We start from the raw sequence: 17,191 nt of genomic DNA, 5'->3' as shown, positions 1-17,191 counted from the left end.
AGGAGGTCAGACTAGATGATCATAATGGTCCCTTCTGACCTTAAAGTCTATGAGTCTATGAGTTGTACAGAGCCCAGAATTTGAAGAGCTTCAGCTTACCTGAGGAATCTTGTGTTTGGTGAGTAAGGTTTCTCGAGACAAGAAGCAGCCTACCACCAGCTACCAAAGCCATGTGGTAACACATTCACTTGTTTTTTCAAAACAGGTTCCCATAGCGTGGGGTTGTGTTAATGATACAACAGCCAGTAAACACAGGGCCTCCTGCTCTTACAAGTTAGGAGTCTCTGCTGGTACCAGCTTGGCCCATTACTTTGGGGTATGCTTATTTATTAGGCTACTCTTCTCGGGGGAGAGGGACATCTGTATTTCCATCAATGTACTGCTTGTGTCATTTGTGTTCTCGTAGGGAGCTCTACTTCTCCCTGCTGCAGGTCCCTCCCCATGGAGCGATCCTGCAGGACCTCGGTGCCCCAGGGGCTGGGTTCTTCCAGCCCCAGAGTCAGACAAATGCACACATTAACAGAGCGTGTCTGAGAGGACCGGGTTAATCAGCACTCCCAAGCTGACCCCTTATATGCCCCTGGACTCAGCAGGCTGGGTCGAGCAGCACTTCCAAGCTGCCACCCTCATATGTCCCAGGTTCAGCACGTCTCTATCCCCATTTTCACGTTACAATTGTTCTGATAGTAACCCCCTTGATGAGCAAACCCCGCAGGATTTTTGGGCGCTGCAGGGGTCTTTTAGCTTAAGTACGAGGAGCGTTGCTGCAGAGCGAATGAGGAAACCAAAAAACACTCATGACGGGGAGAGAGAGCGAGAGAGAGAAGCAACCAGTTTAATCATGAAAGTTATTTATTGCCAGGTAATAACCATAGGGGAGCCAAGCAAACAAAACAGTTATAATATTTAACCTAACTTAAACTTGATTCTAAAAGTCAGGTTTAGAAAACTGTAACTGATTAAACAAGTCAAGGTCAGAAGGCTGTACCTAGAGAGAGAGAGAGAGAGAGAGAGAGCTGGATTATCACCACTCCGTGGAGCTCAAATCAATTGGGGGTCCCCGGTGGTGGTGGTAGCTGAGGGTCCGGAGTGCTGGAGACAGGCAGAGCCCCCAGCATGATCAGTCAGGAGAAGATGAAGTCCCAATGGAACTGATGCAGATTTTGGATCCAGGCACCAGAGCACTTACTTGACTGTGGGTAAGGGATTTTGTAGAGAAACAACAATGGTTCAAGGACTTTGCCATTACTGTATGTAATTGATTCCATTTAACCAATTCTAACTCTCATCTAGTTCTTTTTCTTTTTATGAATAAACCTTTAGATTTTAGATTCTAAAGGACTGGCAACAGCGTGATTTGTGGATAATATCTGATTTGTATATTGACCTGGGTCTGGGGCTCAATTCTTTGGGATCAGGAGAACCTTTTCCTTTTACTGGGGTGTTGGTTTTCATAACCATTCATCCCCAGGAATCAATTACATCCAGTAATGGCAAAGTTCTTGGTTCAGACTTGTAGCAGTGATAGAATAAACTGCAGGTTCAAATCAAGTCTCTGGAGTACATCCCCAGCTGGGATGGGTCATTCAGTCCTTTGTTCAGAGCTTCAGTTCATAGCAAAGTCCCTCCAGAGGTAAGCAGCAGGATTGAAGACAAGATGGAGATGAGGCATCAGCCTTTTATAGTCTTTTCCAGGTGTAAGAACCTCTTTGTCTTTACTGTGGAAAATAACAGCAAAATGGAGTCTGGAGTCACATGGGCAAGTCCCTGCATACTTTGCTGAGTTACAAGGTGCATGTGCCGTCTCTCAATGGGTTAATCGTATAGCTGATGGTTCTTAATGGGCCATCAAGCAGAGCTAACACCAACTTGTCTGGGATGTCACCCAGAAGCATAGCACAAGTTTGAATAGAGCCAATATTCATAACTTCAACTAAAAAATGACACACGCCTACAGACAGCATAATCATAACCAGCAACCTATAACCTGGTTTTAGACACCTTATATGACCCCCTTTACATAAGATTTGGTGCCACTACAGGACCTTGGTTGCAACTATGTTCTATATGGTCCCAGATTATGTCAATAACGTCACACCCTGGTTCTCCAAGAACACAGAGCTACTAAGTAACAAGTCCCCCCATTGATGGGGTGAGCCAGCTGAGCAAGTATCCCCATCACATCCTTACTCTGTAGTATCAGGTCTGATCTTTGATCCATTGCAGCTGCCACATCCAGTTGCTGGATCCAACAAACCAGTAGAACCAGACCAACTGTTAGTATAATTGATCACCACAATGGGGTGAAGCATGATATTTAAAAGACCTGTTGCACTGGGGTTCCACCCAAGCAAAGTCTCCCACCAGGAGTGATGGCATGTGTTTTTAACTGTAGCTGCTAGCCTGAAGATCTCCTGGTTGTGGTGTTGAATCTCAAGTTTGCTATTCTCCCCCAAAGTTCAGAGCTTCTGCAGCTCAGTTTGTATGGAGGGATGAGTTAATAGGCCGTTTATGGCAGTGAGACCCATTCCCAGTGAAATGGGGGAAACCTCCTTGTAGTGCTCAGGATAGGCTTTTAAATGTTGTACAGTTCATATAGATACAGTTAACTTAATGTCACAACTAACAATAGTGGTTACATTACAGAAACAGCGATTAATGTAAGGCACCATAGGTTGAATCCAATGTCCATTAATCAATACAATATTACATCTCATTCTTACACACACACACATGCTTTATCAACATAGGTAATAACAGACCCGCTATTCCTGGATAACATCGAAGGAACAGTGAGACTTATTCCCAGGTTGTGGGAAGAAGCATTCATCATGTTCCTCCAGTGCTTGGTCTTCACAGATAGAGCCCAAACCTTCTTTTCTCCTACACCCCTTTACATTTACTGTGTTCCACACATGTTCTTTCTGCCAGGCCCAAGTGTTGGGATTTCTGGAGTACATTACTGAGTTATCATTAATTTGTCCTCCCAGTGGGACTACTGAGTGGATTACTCTAATTTCTTTGCCTGCCACAGTTATCAAGAATAACTACAAGCTTTGCTGGTGGTGATTGTATGAAACATTAACTAGTCTCCACCAGGGCTGGAGGACTAATTTCTTCCTATGTTACATGGGGCCAAATCAAGTTGATTGCCTCCATGGGAATTTGTCCTGCTATGGCTTGCCGAATCATTCCCATGATTATGTTCTGGGTGAGAGCCTGAGCTTGCTCACATGCTGAGGTCAATGAGACATTATTCTGGAGGGACTGTACACCAGACATCATTAACTCCCATCTTTCCTATATTTTGGGTGGCATATGATAGTTTCTTAGCCAGAACATCTATGTTTGCGGCATCAACTGAAGAGACTCCTGTTCCTACCGGTTCAATCCAATCACTTAATTCCCTTGTTACTCTATTTACATGGTCGGCCCCTTGCCACATTCTTACCCATTCATCCCAACCCTTATGGCTAGTTCTAATCAAGGGAGCGCATACAGGGGCTATGTGAGAGAGATTCAGGCCTTCTAAGTGAATTTGAACCTCCTTCAGAGAAGTCTGAGGTTGAAGAACCAAATGTTCTTGTTGATCTAATTTTAACACACGGGGTCCTGAAATTGGGGCTCTTAAAGGTCAGAGGGGAGTGAGGTTTGTGATCAGAGGGTCAAAATTTAAAATTGTTTTTTGTTGTTGGCCCAATTCCATTCTGTACAATCTGGGTTCATGGAATCCTTCCGAAATGGCAATGTGCCCATAGAATTTAAACCAAATTGTTGGCATGAGCTTGTCACAATTGTGTGCCCTTAAATAGAACTACCCAGTCTGGGAACCTTACTGAATCAAGTCACTCCCAGCTAAAGTTCAGTTCAGCGGTTCCCAGTTTACAAGGAACCGTGTGATATTCTTGCCTGCTGACATGATCAGAGACAGCTGCAGTTCATCTCCGGGTAACGGAGGTGTCTGGGTTCCAGCAACAATGATGATATGTAGAGGCATGATTGTTCCCCAAAGAGCAGAGGAAACCAGGACTATCCTGCACCTTCCGCCACCTGGGAGGCTGTCCTTGGTTGTGTTTGATGGTGTACGTCCCTTTCAAGACCACAACAGCTTACAGAAGAATGGGGTGGAGTTTGGTGTGGTCTTAGTTTCATAACAAAACTTGAGTGACTCCCCGGTGGCACTTTGTGTGCAATTGGCAACGCTTTCCCAGGGGCAACCCGAGGAGTTGCCGACAGCATAGAACTGGTAGCGACACTGCAGGGCCAGGGGGTTGCTGCCCTTCCCATAAAATTCATGCATACGGCACAGCAATTTTACTTCCTGGGCTCCAGCTGGCAAGCACCTCCAGAGGTTCAGAGGGATCACAGGTTCAGCACAGAGCCTGGACAGCATCAGACACCAGACACTTATGAACAGCAGGGCGCTGGTGCAATGGTGGGATGTCATGGCTCATGTTTGGGACCTGTGAGGGGGCAGAGAAGAGAGAACAAACTCCCACACTCCCCTCATATATAGTGGGACAGTCTGGGACCAATATTGCAGGGTGAAATCGAGGACTTCTCTGGCCTTTTCCTGCTTCAGCATCGGGGTAGGCACTGACAAGCCCACCCAACGCGTATTTTCCAATGGCCCCAAGCTGTTCCTTCTTGCTAGCCAAGAAGGGTGGCTGGCAGGATGGAGAAGACAGTTATCCTATTCCTTCCGGGTCAGGTGGCTTACCCTTCCACTCTTTGAGCTGTGAGGAACGAAACCATTTCCGCCAGGGCTTCTCATTTTTTCCATTCAGGATTTCTACCTGATAAACACAGGCTGGCCCAATTCACAATAAAGCAGGGGCCATCCCAGGTGTGTGTCAAAGAGTGCTCCTTTGCTGAAAACTTTCTGTACATTACTAGTTGGCCTAATTGTTACCCGCACAAAATTCTCTGTTACTTACACACTCTAGGGGCGCCCATCTTTACCGAGTTCGTAGGGCTCCAGGTGAAAGGAATTTGACCCCTCCGTGGGCTCCGGGATCTACTCCTCCGTGGGCTCAGAGCAAACACCCTTTCCCTGTGGACTCAGAGCTTAATCTTTTGCAGGTTTATGGGGTCTCCCACCGGCGAAAGAGCCCCACACAGCAGTACCCCACTAAATCGCCACCTATTAACAATTACCAAAACAGAATGCACACGCCATACACGCAACGCTCACCACTCCCAACAAGATAGATGAACCCTTCCTCATGGCCAGCCAGGATCAGGGCCATCTGGGGGATTCCAGCCTCCACACAGTGCCACCGGCAGAGTGCTGAGGTCCGGCAGCTCCGATCCCAGGGTTGTTTCCTGGAGTTGGTTCCCTTAGAACACCCCTTTCCCAGGGGAATTTCCCCTTCTTCATTACTCTCTAACCTGTTGGTTTTCTCCTGTCTCAAGTGAGCAGTTAAGGGTTTTTTCCCACCATCTCTACTTCCCTTATCTCACTAATGATCCCTACCAAAAGCCCTTTCATGCAGTCACAGTATTTCTCTAAAATCTTTACTTTTAAGGCACAACTCTTTAACTCTTTATTGCACGGTCCTACAGTTATTTTAAGCATGATTCTTAACTTAAAAGTTATAGGACGTTACCAAATATTCTATGAGAGAGAGATTTCACTAAAGGAGCTTAGTCTGAAAAAGGAAGAGACCTTTTGTTAAGGTCTGTGCCTCAGTTTCCCCACTCTGCAGCAACTACTCAACAAGTACCACATGATTACGGCAACATGCTGCCCACATTCTCTACCAATTTGTTACCAGCTTTGCCCGTTGCTTTCAGGTAGGCTCATTTATTAGGGTTAGTCTTCTCTGTGTGGGGGAGGAGCAGGGGTGTCTGTACTTCTATCACTGTACTGCTTGTGTCACTTGTGTTCTCGTAGGGAGCTCTACTTCTCCCTCCCAGTGGAGCTTTCCTGCAGGACCTCGGTTCCCCAGGGCTGGGTTCCTCCAGCCCCAGAATCAGACAAACACACACACGTTAACAGAGCGTGTCTGAGAGGACCGGGTTAATCAGCACTCCCAAGCTGACCCCTTACATGTCCCTGGACTCAGTAGGCCGGATCGAGCAGCACTTCCAAGCTGCCACCCTCATATGTCCCAGGTTCAGCACGTCCCTGTCCCCATTTTCACGTTACAATTGTCTGGTAGTGACCCATTTGATGAGCAAACCCCACAGGATTTTTGGGCACTGCAGGGATCTTTTAGCCTAGGTACAAGGAGCGTTGCTGCAGAGCGAATGAGGAAACCAAAAAACACCCACGGAGGGGCCGGAGGGGAGAGAGAGGGTGAGAGAGAGAGAGAAGCAACCAGCTTAACCATGAAAGTTATTTATTGCCAGGTAATAACCATAGGGGAGCCAAGCAAACAAAACAGTTATAATGTTTAACCTAACTTAAACTTGACTATAAAAGTCAGGTTTAGAAAACTGTAACTGATCACACAAGGCAGGGTCAGAAGGCTGTACCTAGAGAGAGAGCTGGGTTCTCACCACTCTGTGAAGCTTGAATCACTTGGGGGTCCCTGGTGGTGGTGGCAGCTGAGAGTCCAAAGTGCTGGAGACAGGCAGAGCCCTCAGCATGATCTATCAGGAGAAGATGAAGTCCCAATGGAACTGATGCAGATTTTGGATCCAGGCATCAGAACACTTACTTGACTGTGGGTAAGGGATTTTGTAGAGAAACAACAATGATTCAAGGGGAAACACTAGATTTGTTTATGTGTAAACCAGGGAGATACCAAAGTTGTTTTGTTCAGGCTAGACATGGGAGCTGATCATTCCTGGCTTTGGGCGGCGTTCCTTGGAGGGAGCTCACAATGCAATTAGGGGGGTTCCCTATTTTGGATACCAGTAAAGGATTTATTACTAGAATTGGTCTAATAACATCTGAGCTAGGTGTGTGCAGGCCTGGGTTCATTAACATCTGGAGCAGACATCCCCCATCATGCACTGCTTCCCTGCTTTTCTGGTCCCAGAGTTCCGAGCGGTAAAGGGACTTGGTGAGTTGTGTGTTGGTCTGTTTGCTGGTTGTCTCCGTGTGGGTCGTGTGGCTGGCGTTTGGGTCCCTGACCGGGCCAGGTAGCAGAGATCCATTTGTTTGTGTCTCAGGCCTGGTCTACACTAAGAAGGGGGTTCGAATTAGGGTACGCAAATTCAGCTACGTGAATAGCGTAGCTGAATTCGAAGTACCCTAATTCGAACAACTCACCCGTCCAGACGCGGCGGGGTCGAACTCCGCGGCTCCCCCGTCGACTCCGCCAACTCCTTTTGCCGAGGTGGAGTACCGGAGTCGACCGCGGCGCTTCCGGAGTTCGAACTATACCGTCAAGATCACACGCGATAGTTCGAACTCCGAAAAGTCGAACTCTCCGCATCGAACCGGCAGGTAAGTGTAGACGTACCCTCAGAGAAGGCTGGCTGGCTGGGACCCTGAGGCTTAGGATCAGCATTGAGTCGTTAATCACTCCATTAGCCATGGGGCAGAACTAAGCAGCGAGGTGCAGAGTGTATGAGGTAGTTAGCTGCCAAGCGAACACTTGACCAGGCACTTAGGTGAGGCACTGAAATATGGAGCTATGTTGTTATTTTAGCCCCAGTCCCTAGGAGCTGATTGACAGACCTGCCTGGACGGCTGGTTTCTGTGTATTGTGCTGTCTAATTGCACTTAAGAATAAACACTGCAGCACTATGAATCATATTTCCCCCAAAGTCTTTTAGGGAAATGTGATCACCATGAAGTGAAATCGGGATTTCCCCACAACTACTTCCCACTCCTCCATCTGAGAACTGTATTTCAGGGTCAAACCCGCCTCTGTTGTGGTTGGGCTGCTGTCCCTGAGAGAGCAATTCCTGCCTGGGAAATCCCAGTCACTGAATGTGGAACAACAGATCACAGTGAAACAATGGGGAGGATATTTGGTTTTGATGTGTTCTTTTCCCCTCACATCTCCACTGATGTTCCTGATGGATTCTCCTGCAGCTGCACAGGGGATGTTGGAACAATGCTGAGGCCTCTGCTGATCCCCTTGACATACTTCTGTCTTCAAACCTGGCTGGAAATCCCTCAGGTAAACTCTTGAGCTTTGCCAGTGAATCACTCTGTGTTTTCTCGTGTTTCTGCTCAAGGCTATGCAGCAGGGCCGGCTCCAACTTTTTTTCTGCCCCAAGCAGCGAAGAAAAAAAGGAAAAAAAAAAGCCAAAGGCAGCATTTTGGTGACAGCTCAATTGTGCTCCACTCTTCGGCAACACTTTGGCGGCAGCTCAGAGAGGAAGAGAGGGACTGAGGAACCCACTGTCAAATTGCCTCCGAAGGCCCGCACATGCCGCCCCTTTCTATTGGCCACACCAAGCACCTGCTTCCTTACCTGGTGCCTGGAGCCAGCCCTGCTATGCAGGCAGCCATACTGCCTTAGACCCATAGACGTGTAGGGCTGAAAGGGACCACTAGAAGTCATCTTGTGCGGCCTTGTGTGCTCAGGCTGGACCAAGTGCACCGAGACCACAGTGTTTCTTTAATCAGGGCTCAGCACCCCCTTCTGCAGTGGCTAGTAGGGGAACCCAGGCCCTCCAGCTAAACTAGGTTCCAGTCCAGGGACCTTCTGACCAGCAGCCAAGGTCTGTTCCGTCAGACTCCTTGCTGCTGCCTCCCTGGTTATCTTCCTACCACAGCCTCTTTCCAGCCCGCACAGCCTCTCCTGGCTCACCCTCCTTTCAGGGCCGGGCTCGCAGGGCTCCCTGTGGAATCCCCCAACACAATCCCAAACCAAAAGAACAAAATTAAACCAATTTCTGCCTGGCTCAGGCTTCCTCCTCACCCTGCAGGAGCCTCCCTGTTCCCCTCAGGTCTCTCCGCTCTTTACTGCCAGGAGAGGGACTGCCGAGGTCTCCCCCCCTCCCTGCAGCCCCTCAAACACCCCCTAGGCTTTACCAACACTGCCGCTGGCTTCCTCCTGGCCTGAGGCAACTCACCTCTGGCCGCAGGCTTCACTGCCCCCAGCCTCCCAGGCCTCCTCCTGGCTCTGGGCCCTCCAGTTCTGGCTCCAGGCCTCTCTCTGCCTTTAGCCCAAGAGGGGACATTCCCAGCTGGGTCTGATCACCACCTTTGTGTAACACCTTCCAGGTGCCACAGCCTAAAGGGGCTCAGGCTCCTGTCAACCCCTGGTTAATCAGTGTGGGGTTTATACAACCCATCACAACGGTGTTGCCGTCCTCCATGTGGGTTTGGGGGTTGGATGATGGATGGGACCTTCCCATGGGCACCGCCAGCCCTGGAGCATGCAGTGCATGGCTGGCTATGAACATGGCAACCCACTGACTCCCACTGAGGTAGACGGGGGTCGTTTCTAGATATTCCCGTGGGATTTCAGTCCCTCCTAGCCCCCTCCCTTCTATGTCCCTTGTTCCCCCCGCTTTGTCTTCCCCATTAATGTATCCTGTCCTGCCTTTCTGCCTAACCTCCCGCTCCCCACCTGCACACAATGTATCTATGACACTAACATGGACCCCAGTAAACTAAAAACACCTCTGGCTCTGTCCCGGGTACGTGGCTCGCTGGTCTCTGAGTGCAGCCCTTCGGGTGTCAGGCCTTGTGCCTTTACCCTCCTGGGCAGGAATCCTGTGATTCTCCCACTCTCAGGCGGGGCCCTGGGCTGCGGTATCTGTGAGTTCATCGTGCTTACCCAGCAGCTCCGGCTGAGTTCAGGTCCCTGCGGTTCGTCCCTTCAGGAGTTGGGGCCCAGTGGTGTATCTGCTGACACCAAAGTGTTGTTCATTTTCCTGTAGGAGCAAGTCGTTTAGAGAAACCAGATTTTAAAACAACCCACAGTCCACACTCACATCGGTCTTACCTAAATGGCTACCATCCCCTGGGGCTAATGTAGGCAGGCTCTCTGCACCCCAGCAGGACCTGTCTCTGAGCCTGGCTCCCCTGAACAACTCCCTCTCCCCTCTTAACCGAGTGTTCCTCGTTAAGCCCGACACAGATCTTCTGATCACCTGCATTCCCAGACCTCTTCTATCCACCCCTGCTTCTTTTCCCCAGGAACCAGGCAACAGACAGTATTAGTCAATTATTACAGGGCAGCTACAAACCCATCACACCCACCCTGCTCCTCCCTCCCAAAAATCGAGGCGCCAATGTGACATTTGCCAACAACACCCTGAGGATTCTGCTTGTGTGTTCCATCCCTTTCTCCCACCTTTCCTCTGTTTGTCGCTTTAGAGGTAAGTCTCTAGGGGCAGAGGCCATCTCCTAGTGTGTTTGTATAGGGCCGAGCACAACGGGGCCCTGATCCTGGGTGTGACCTCTAGATGCTATTGTAACACAAATGCTAATGTGACCGACTGTTTCCTTTCTTCTCCCAGGCACAATGCCAGGTGGAGCTGAGCATGATGGATGACGCTTTTGATGACCAGTATATAGGATGTGCTGAAAAAATGGATGGAATTGCACCTAAACTGCTAGAGGAAGAAAAGTCCATGTCCTCAATGTTTAGCACAGTGTGGGAAAACTCAGGGGAAAAATGGCAAAGTATAAAACCTGAGCTTTCTCTCCCCAAAGACTTTAAAGATGAGCATGGAAGAGCCATAGTAGCCTATACTGATAATGACTTTCACAGTGAATTGAATAAGGCAGTGAGAGGGAATGGGACATCTCGAGCTCATTACATGGCCAATTTCCAGTTCAAAGCCTTTCATTATTACTTGACAAGAGCTTTACAGCTCTTACGAGGGAGGTGTGATGTGATGTACAAAAGGACAGTGTACCAGGGGGTTAATGTCATTTTTCAGCACACGGGATCAGGTCTCATTAGGTTTGGATACTTCGCCTCTTCGTCTTTTGATATAGAAGTAGCTAAGGAATTTGCCACAGGCACATTGTTCACCATCCACACGTGCTTTGGTGTTGAGATCAGGAATTTCTCACACATTCAGGAGGAGGAAGAAGTGTTAATCCCAGTCCATGAGATATTCAGTGTGTCCCAAGGACAAGGGAGTAACAGCTTTGACCTCCGGAGCACAAACCGGACCTGCAGCCATTTTAACTGTGCATACCTGGGCGGTGAGTACTGGGCTGAACACGAGAAATATTTGTTTGGGGCTATTTGCTGTGGAGAATTTGAAAACCCCACTTCAGGGAGAGCTGATGAGAGGGACGCTGACATGGGGACTTGCCACCAGGGCTGGGGGAGACCGACTGCCACGACTCTTGCTGCTAGAGAGGGCTTGGGCTGTGGTGGGTGGACACTGGGTCCCAAGCGCTCACTGAGGAAAGTAGGTGCCTAGACATCATGGCAATGGGAGCACTAGAAAGACAGGTGAAGGCCCCAAACCACTGCAAGTCTTCAACACATCCCTTACAGAGTCCACAAGAGCCCTGGCAGAGTAGCTGTGGCTCCTCAGACACGGCACAGCAAATCCACAGGCTGTGGGAAAGGGAGCAGTGGGGTGGCCTCGTGTGCAGATGGCACATTATTTGGGGCAGTCAGGACTAGGGACGACAGTGAGGAACTTCAGAGAGATCTAATCAAGTTGGGTGAATGGGCAACTCAACATCAGGTGGAATTTACTGACACACATTCCAGGTAACGCACATTGCAAGGAATAATTTCACTGGATCGTTAATGAGCTGTGTAGCAATGCAGGACTCACCACTGCGGCACCTCCTGCTGGTCTCTCGGGAATTAGCTCTTCTCCAGCCGTCAGAGCGTTCTCTGCAGCCCACTGTTCCGCTGCCGCTTGGCCCCCGTGTCCCCCCCAGACTTGGTGCCCCGTTATCTGGGGTGCTGCCCCCTGGCTATACACCCCTCAGTCTTGGGGTCTCCCCTCCCCAGGGTTCCCCCACCCCCTGTCCTCACCTTGCCTCAGTCATAGGCTACTGCCAGTCACCAAGTCACCCCTGCACCCTGAGGCAAACTGCAGTATAATCCACTCATCACAGGCAAGGGGGTTTTGGACCTGCTGCAACCCAGTGCCTCTGTGGGGTCTTGGACAAGGTCCTGCAGCCTGGGGAGTTACCAGCCTGGAGCTCTCCAGCCCTGCCTCACTCTAGGCACACTGAGCTTCCCAGCAGCCAGGCCACTCTCTCTCTGAACTCAGAGAGAGACTGTCTGTGCTCCTGGCTCACAAGCTCTTATATAGGGTCAGCTGAGGCCTGATTGGGGCATGGCCCAGCTGCAGCTGCTTCCCCAATCAGCCTAGAAGCTGCTCGCCCGCAACAGCCCTCTCCCAGGGCCGTCTTAAGCCTTTCAGCGCAGGAGCAGATGACCACCCCACTACAAGCTGTATCAACTCAGAAGGAAACCTGGCCATCATTGTGGAGAGTTCAGTGCAAATCTCAGTGAAAATCTCTGTTCAATGTGCTGCAAAGTCTATAAAGCAAACAAAACGTTACCATGCTTTGGGAATGATGGGCTGGAGAATAATGTGGAGACATAACTAAGGGTAGGTCTATACTTACCGCGGGGTCGACGCGGAGAGTTCGACTTCTCGGAGTTCGAAATATCGCGTCTAATCAAGACGCGATAGTTCGAACTCCCCGCGCGCTCCAGTCGATTCCGGAACTCCACCACCGCGAACGGCAGTGGTGGAGTCGACCTTGGAGCCGTGGACTTTGATCCCGCGGCTCCTGGACGGGTGAGTAGCCCGAACTATTCGCGTAGCTGAAGTCACGTACCTTAGTTCGACCCCCCCCCCCTTAGTGTAGACCAGGCCTAAGGCTAAGATTTACTTATATTTTTTTTAGTAAAAGTTATGGACAAGTCACAGGCAATAAACAAAAATTCACAGTCCCGTGACCTGTCCATGACTTGTACTATATACCCCAGACTAAATCTTGGGTGTTCTCGGGGCCTCTGGGATGCCCACTGATGCTCGCAGGGGAGGGGCAGGGGGGCAAAAGGGGAGAGAGAATGGGGCACCCCAGGACAATCACTGCTGCTGCTGCTGGGGGGCATCCCTACCAGCCCAGGAAGGCGGTGTGGCTGGCACTGGAGCCTCCTGTGCTGCTCAGGTGATCCTGGGCTCAGTCGCACCTACCAGGTGCGGAAGTCACAAAATCTGTGACTTCCATGACCTCCGGGACAGACTTGCAGCCTTAATTATAACCCCATTACATGAATCAATGGGGCACTCTTCCCTGGGATACTAGGTTTGGTTCTGATCACTGAGTTCTAAAAGATTTATCGGGGTGGGGGTGGGGGAGGTGGAGAAAGTTCAGAGACAAGGGATGAAAGTGATCAGAGGTCTGGAGAGCTTTCTATGGGAGATATTGGGATGATTGAGCTAAGAGAAAAGAAATATGGAGATATACAAAATAAATGAGACAGGGGAAATGGCAGTGTGTAATTTACCATTCCTCATAAAACAAGAATAAACTGACGGTAACATATTTTAAGTAGTAAAAGGGTGTATGGCCCTGTTATAGAAAATGCAGAGTTAACTTGTGGAACTCATTGCCACAATGTTTCTATGACTCCAAGAGCTCAGGAGAATTTTTAAAAAAAGAATTAGCCATTGATATAGATAGTTAGAATCTCCAGTTATGATACATAGTTTATCCTATGTATTTTTAAAAGGGCAATAATCCCTTAGGCCTGAGGCCATAAGGCAGTCACTAAATGCCAGGGTTGGGGAAGTGTCCTCTATGTGTAGGTTATTCACCTCCGGGGTTTCTTGCCGCCTCCCAATGCAGATGGGCCTGACCTCAATCAGGGACAGGATACTAGACTAGATCAAGTCCAACGGTTCCTATGTTTCTTTGGAAATAGTAGAATAGAGTTGAAAATTCCACCTAAGGTCACATTTCATTGACCCTCTCTGTTTGTACCGTAGGAGAGAAGAACCAAATATGTGTTGAAAACTCTGGTAAGAAATAAATATTTTGTTTTCATTGTTTTGACAATAACTTGCCCTCTGTATTGAAGTGCAGAGCACAGAGCAACCCCACCAGGCAAACATGTCATATACAGGGAAACAACTTGAGAAAAAAGTGGGATGAACTGCACGTTCTGTCTATTTGTCCAGGTTCTTGTAGGGAGCTCATGACTAGTATCTGAGAACCTTCCCGTCTGACTCAATTCCAGGCACAGTCGATTTCAGAAAAGAAAATTTAAGGAGAATAAACCCTTAGAGCACTAAAGATTCATCTTCAGTGCTCTGAGCTATAAGCTGAACACACATCCCCTAACCCAGCACCACAAGTGTCTCTCCATCTCCCTCCTCTCATAACTAAACCCATTCTAGCCTCATCCTCTCAAAACAGGACTATTTTACCAGAGCAGGTCAGAAAAATCTCAACAAAACATTTTCTCATTGGAATTTGACAATTTGTCCAACTCTTCACCTTTTGCAGAGATGGTTTGATTTCGACACTGTTCTGTCAGAACGCTGCCTGGGTTCTGGCCAGCTCACCCGCCTGGCTCCTTGGCAGTTTGGCTGGTGGGCTGCCTAGGAGTCATAGACCCCAGGACTTCCAGTGCCCCTGACCCTGGGACTGCCTGCTTGGGGCACTGCCCCAGAGCTGAAGCTCCCTTCCCTTGTGTGGAGAATTTCAAAATTTGGGGGTTTCATTCCAAGTCTAAACAAAACCAAATTTTGAAATATCAAAACCCGCCATGAAATGGAATGGCCCTTCTCTGCCCAGCTCTACATTTTACCGCTAAGCCAATAAAAAAACAAAAGAAAAGAAATGGTGTTACTGGTGTCTGTGGCCAGTGTTTCATAGACTCATGTCTTAGTGACTCATAACTGGAATACATTTATGCAGCAGACAACAAGCTCCACACTGGAGCCTCTGGTACTGTCTTGGAGGAAACATGCTCACTAATGATTCAAATCAAAGGAACAAGCAGGCTGAGGAGGAAGGAAGCAGGTGAAATATCTCAGCATCTCCCAGGTGAATATCTCAGGCTGGAGTGTCCTGCTGAGGGGAAATGGATTAATGTCTCTCTGCAATAAGCAGGTTCCAGTAGCTGTTGGGAAGGAAACCAGGATCTCTGTCAGTGTGAAATAATTTCCTATCTTTGATCTGCTTTTTCCTATTAACAGCTACCAGAGGCGGCCTGGCCTTCCTCGGTGAGCTGAGCCCTTCACTGTTTGGAGGATCCATCATCTTGGCCCACGTTGCTGCTCTGAAGCTGTTTGCCAGTCTCTAAATTGTCCTATTTGTGTTGCTCACTTTTTCTCTCTAACACAAATCATGGTGATGGGACTTGCCAGATCCAAAGCTGTCCTGCTATTCTGCCAGCGTTCCAAAGGGAAACCAGGAACATGGAAGGAATGTTGCTGGTACCTGCTTGGGCAAGCTTTGATTATACGTTATCGATGAGTAGATCAAAATGGAAGCTCATAGTTCTATTCCAGGTGGGATTTGTCTTACAATGGTAGAGCTATAAATGGGTGCACATTAGATAACAGTTACTTGTATTCCAGTCAAGCTAGAATTTTTTTACCGACTTTTGATGACTTCAGCAAAAGACTTTTAAGAAATGAACTAAATCAGAGTATTTTTTCATAAATACAGTAGATGGGTTTAATCTGTGTCTCGGCCAGGTGATTCTGTAACAATGCAGTTTGTGGGGTCCCATGTCTATATCTCTCAGTCACTTTCACAGGGACGCCCAGAGAGGGGGGCAAGTGGGGCAATTTGCCCCAGACCCTGGGCCTCGCAGGGGCCATCACAAGAATTCTCTGGCCCCAGCCCCGCCTCCACCTTCCCCCAGCCGCCGCATCCAGGAGCAGTCCGGGATAGAGCTAAAGTGGAATGGCTGGGGCGGGGCCTGAGCTCCTCCCCGCTCGGAGCCGCATGGTAAAGGGGCAGGGCTCCGGGCCGACCGACGGGAACTTAGGCCCCGCTGGAGCCACGCTGCTACAGCACTGTCCAGGGCCTCCTGTATGCAGCATGCTGAGGCTCCGGGAGAGGGGGGAGGCAGGAGTAAGCAGCATGGCAGGGGGCTGGGACTGGGGGGTTTGGATAAGGGGCAGGGAGTCCCAGGGACAGTCAGGGGACAGGGAGGAGGCAGCGGTTCTGGGGCGGTCAGGGGATGGGGAATGGGGGGCTGGATCGTGGGCATTCCAGGAGTCTGTCAGGACTCGGCGTAGGGGGGGTGGATAGGGGTCGGGGCAGTCAGGGGACAGGAAACGGGGTGGGTCAGGTCCCGAGGTGGTGATTGGGGAGGGAGTCTTGGGGGGGGCGGTGAGGGGATAAGACGCAGGATGGGTTGGGGATTCTGAAAGGGGCAGTCAGGGGGCAGGAAGTGGATGGGGGTTGGATAGGGGGCAGGACCAGGCTGTCTGTGGAGGCACAGCCTTCCCTACCCTAAAGCTCATTCAGCAGTTTGAGGTTTGCAGACAGCTATTTAACACAAAGAGCCAAGCTGTTAGCTTTTCCGTGGGGGAGGGATCACATGAGAAGAGCAATATCCTACACCACCTACCTCCTTCCCAACCCTGCCAAGGGAGACCCCCCCCCCCCCCGCTTCATTCCCCGAGGCTCCAGAAGGGTTAATTCAGTGGTTCTCAAACTTTTGTACTGGTGACCCCTTTCACATAGCAAACCTCTGAGTGTGACCCCCCGCTTATAAATTAAAAACACTTTTTAATATATTTAACACTATTATAAATGCTGGAGGCAAAGCGGGGTTTGAGGTGGAGACTGACAGCTTGTGACCCCCAGTAATAACCTCGTGACCTCCTGAGGGGTCCGAACCCCCAGTTTGAGAACCCCTGGGTTAATTTAATTTTAGCACCCTGTGTCCATTCACGTGCATGTGCTATTTTGAGCATTTCAGTTTTCACAACATAGGTTCATCCCAGATTCTGGAACAAGCTCAAATGCTCAGTTCGTGGAGCATGTACATAAGCTATACTAGAGACAAATTCACAGTGTGGAAGTAGGGAAAGAATTAACAAGGATTTGAAGGGGATCTTAATGCATGTCAGTCAGTTAGCAAGAGTCAGGCTAGTAGTTAGCAAGAGTTAGGCCACACTGTAACCCTAATGACATGAGACCTGTAGAAGCGAGGATGGTGTAAGGCGAGAGGGAAAGAACTGTGTAAGAAGTTATTATGACCTTGCAACTGATAACCAAATATATAGACTGGCATCTCCTAGAAGTGAGAAAAATAAGATAGCAGGATGGCTTATATATAAACAAAATGCAGTTGTTGCTCATTATTGT

The 17,191-nt window shown here is 49.3% G+C and overlaps 1 protein-coding gene across 3 annotated transcripts; it reads left to right on the top strand.

Annotated features, from left to right (window-relative positions):
- Nucleotides 1–1,073: 1,073 nt before the first annotated feature.
- Nucleotides 1,074–16,028, top strand: LOC123374038 (ecto-ADP-ribosyltransferase 5-like). Of its 3 annotated transcripts, XM_045023453.1 has the most exons (5): nucleotides 1,074–1,199; nucleotides 7,994–8,081; nucleotides 10,378–11,074; nucleotides 13,846–13,878; nucleotides 15,061–16,028. In XM_045023453.1, exons 2-5 carry the CDS (start codon nucleotides 8,016–8,018, stop codon nucleotides 15,165–15,167), a joined length of 903 nt encoding a protein of 300 aa, XP_044879388.1. In that variant the 5' UTR covers nucleotides 1,074–1,199; nucleotides 7,994–8,015; the 3' UTR covers nucleotides 15,168–16,028. The 3 variants fall into 3 exon arrangements, with proteins under 3 accessions (XP_044879388.1, XP_044879370.1, XP_044879380.1); XM_045023435.1 differs by lacking the exons at nucleotides 13,846–13,878; nucleotides 15,061–16,028 and having other exon boundaries at nucleotides 10,378–12,541; XM_045023445.1 differs by lacking the exons at nucleotides 1,074–1,199; nucleotides 13,846–13,878; nucleotides 15,061–16,028 and adding an exon at nucleotides 6,634–6,675 and having other exon boundaries at nucleotides 10,378–12,541.
- The last annotated feature ends 1,163 nt before the right edge of the window (nucleotides 16,029–17,191 follow it).

This window comes from Mauremys mutica, chromosome 1 (assembly GCF_020497125.1).
Source record: "Mauremys mutica isolate MM-2020 ecotype Southern chromosome 1, ASM2049712v1, whole genome shotgun sequence".
Lineage (NCBI taxonomy): Eukaryota > Metazoa > Chordata > Testudines > Geoemydidae > Mauremys > Mauremys mutica.
Note: the sequence above shows the minus strand (reverse complement) of the source record. Positions and strands in the feature narration are given on the sequence as shown.

Excerpts from the sequence above, each read along its gene's own strand:
- LOC123374038 (XM_045023435.1), top strand. The coding sequence starts at position 8,016 with ATGCTGAGGCCTCTGCTGATCCCCTTGACATACTTCTGTCTTCAAACC. Across the intron at positions 8,082-10,377 it reads CCTGGCTGGAAATCCCTCAG|GCACAATGCCAGGTGGAGCT; the intron begins GTAAACTCTTGA and ends TTCTTCTCCCAG.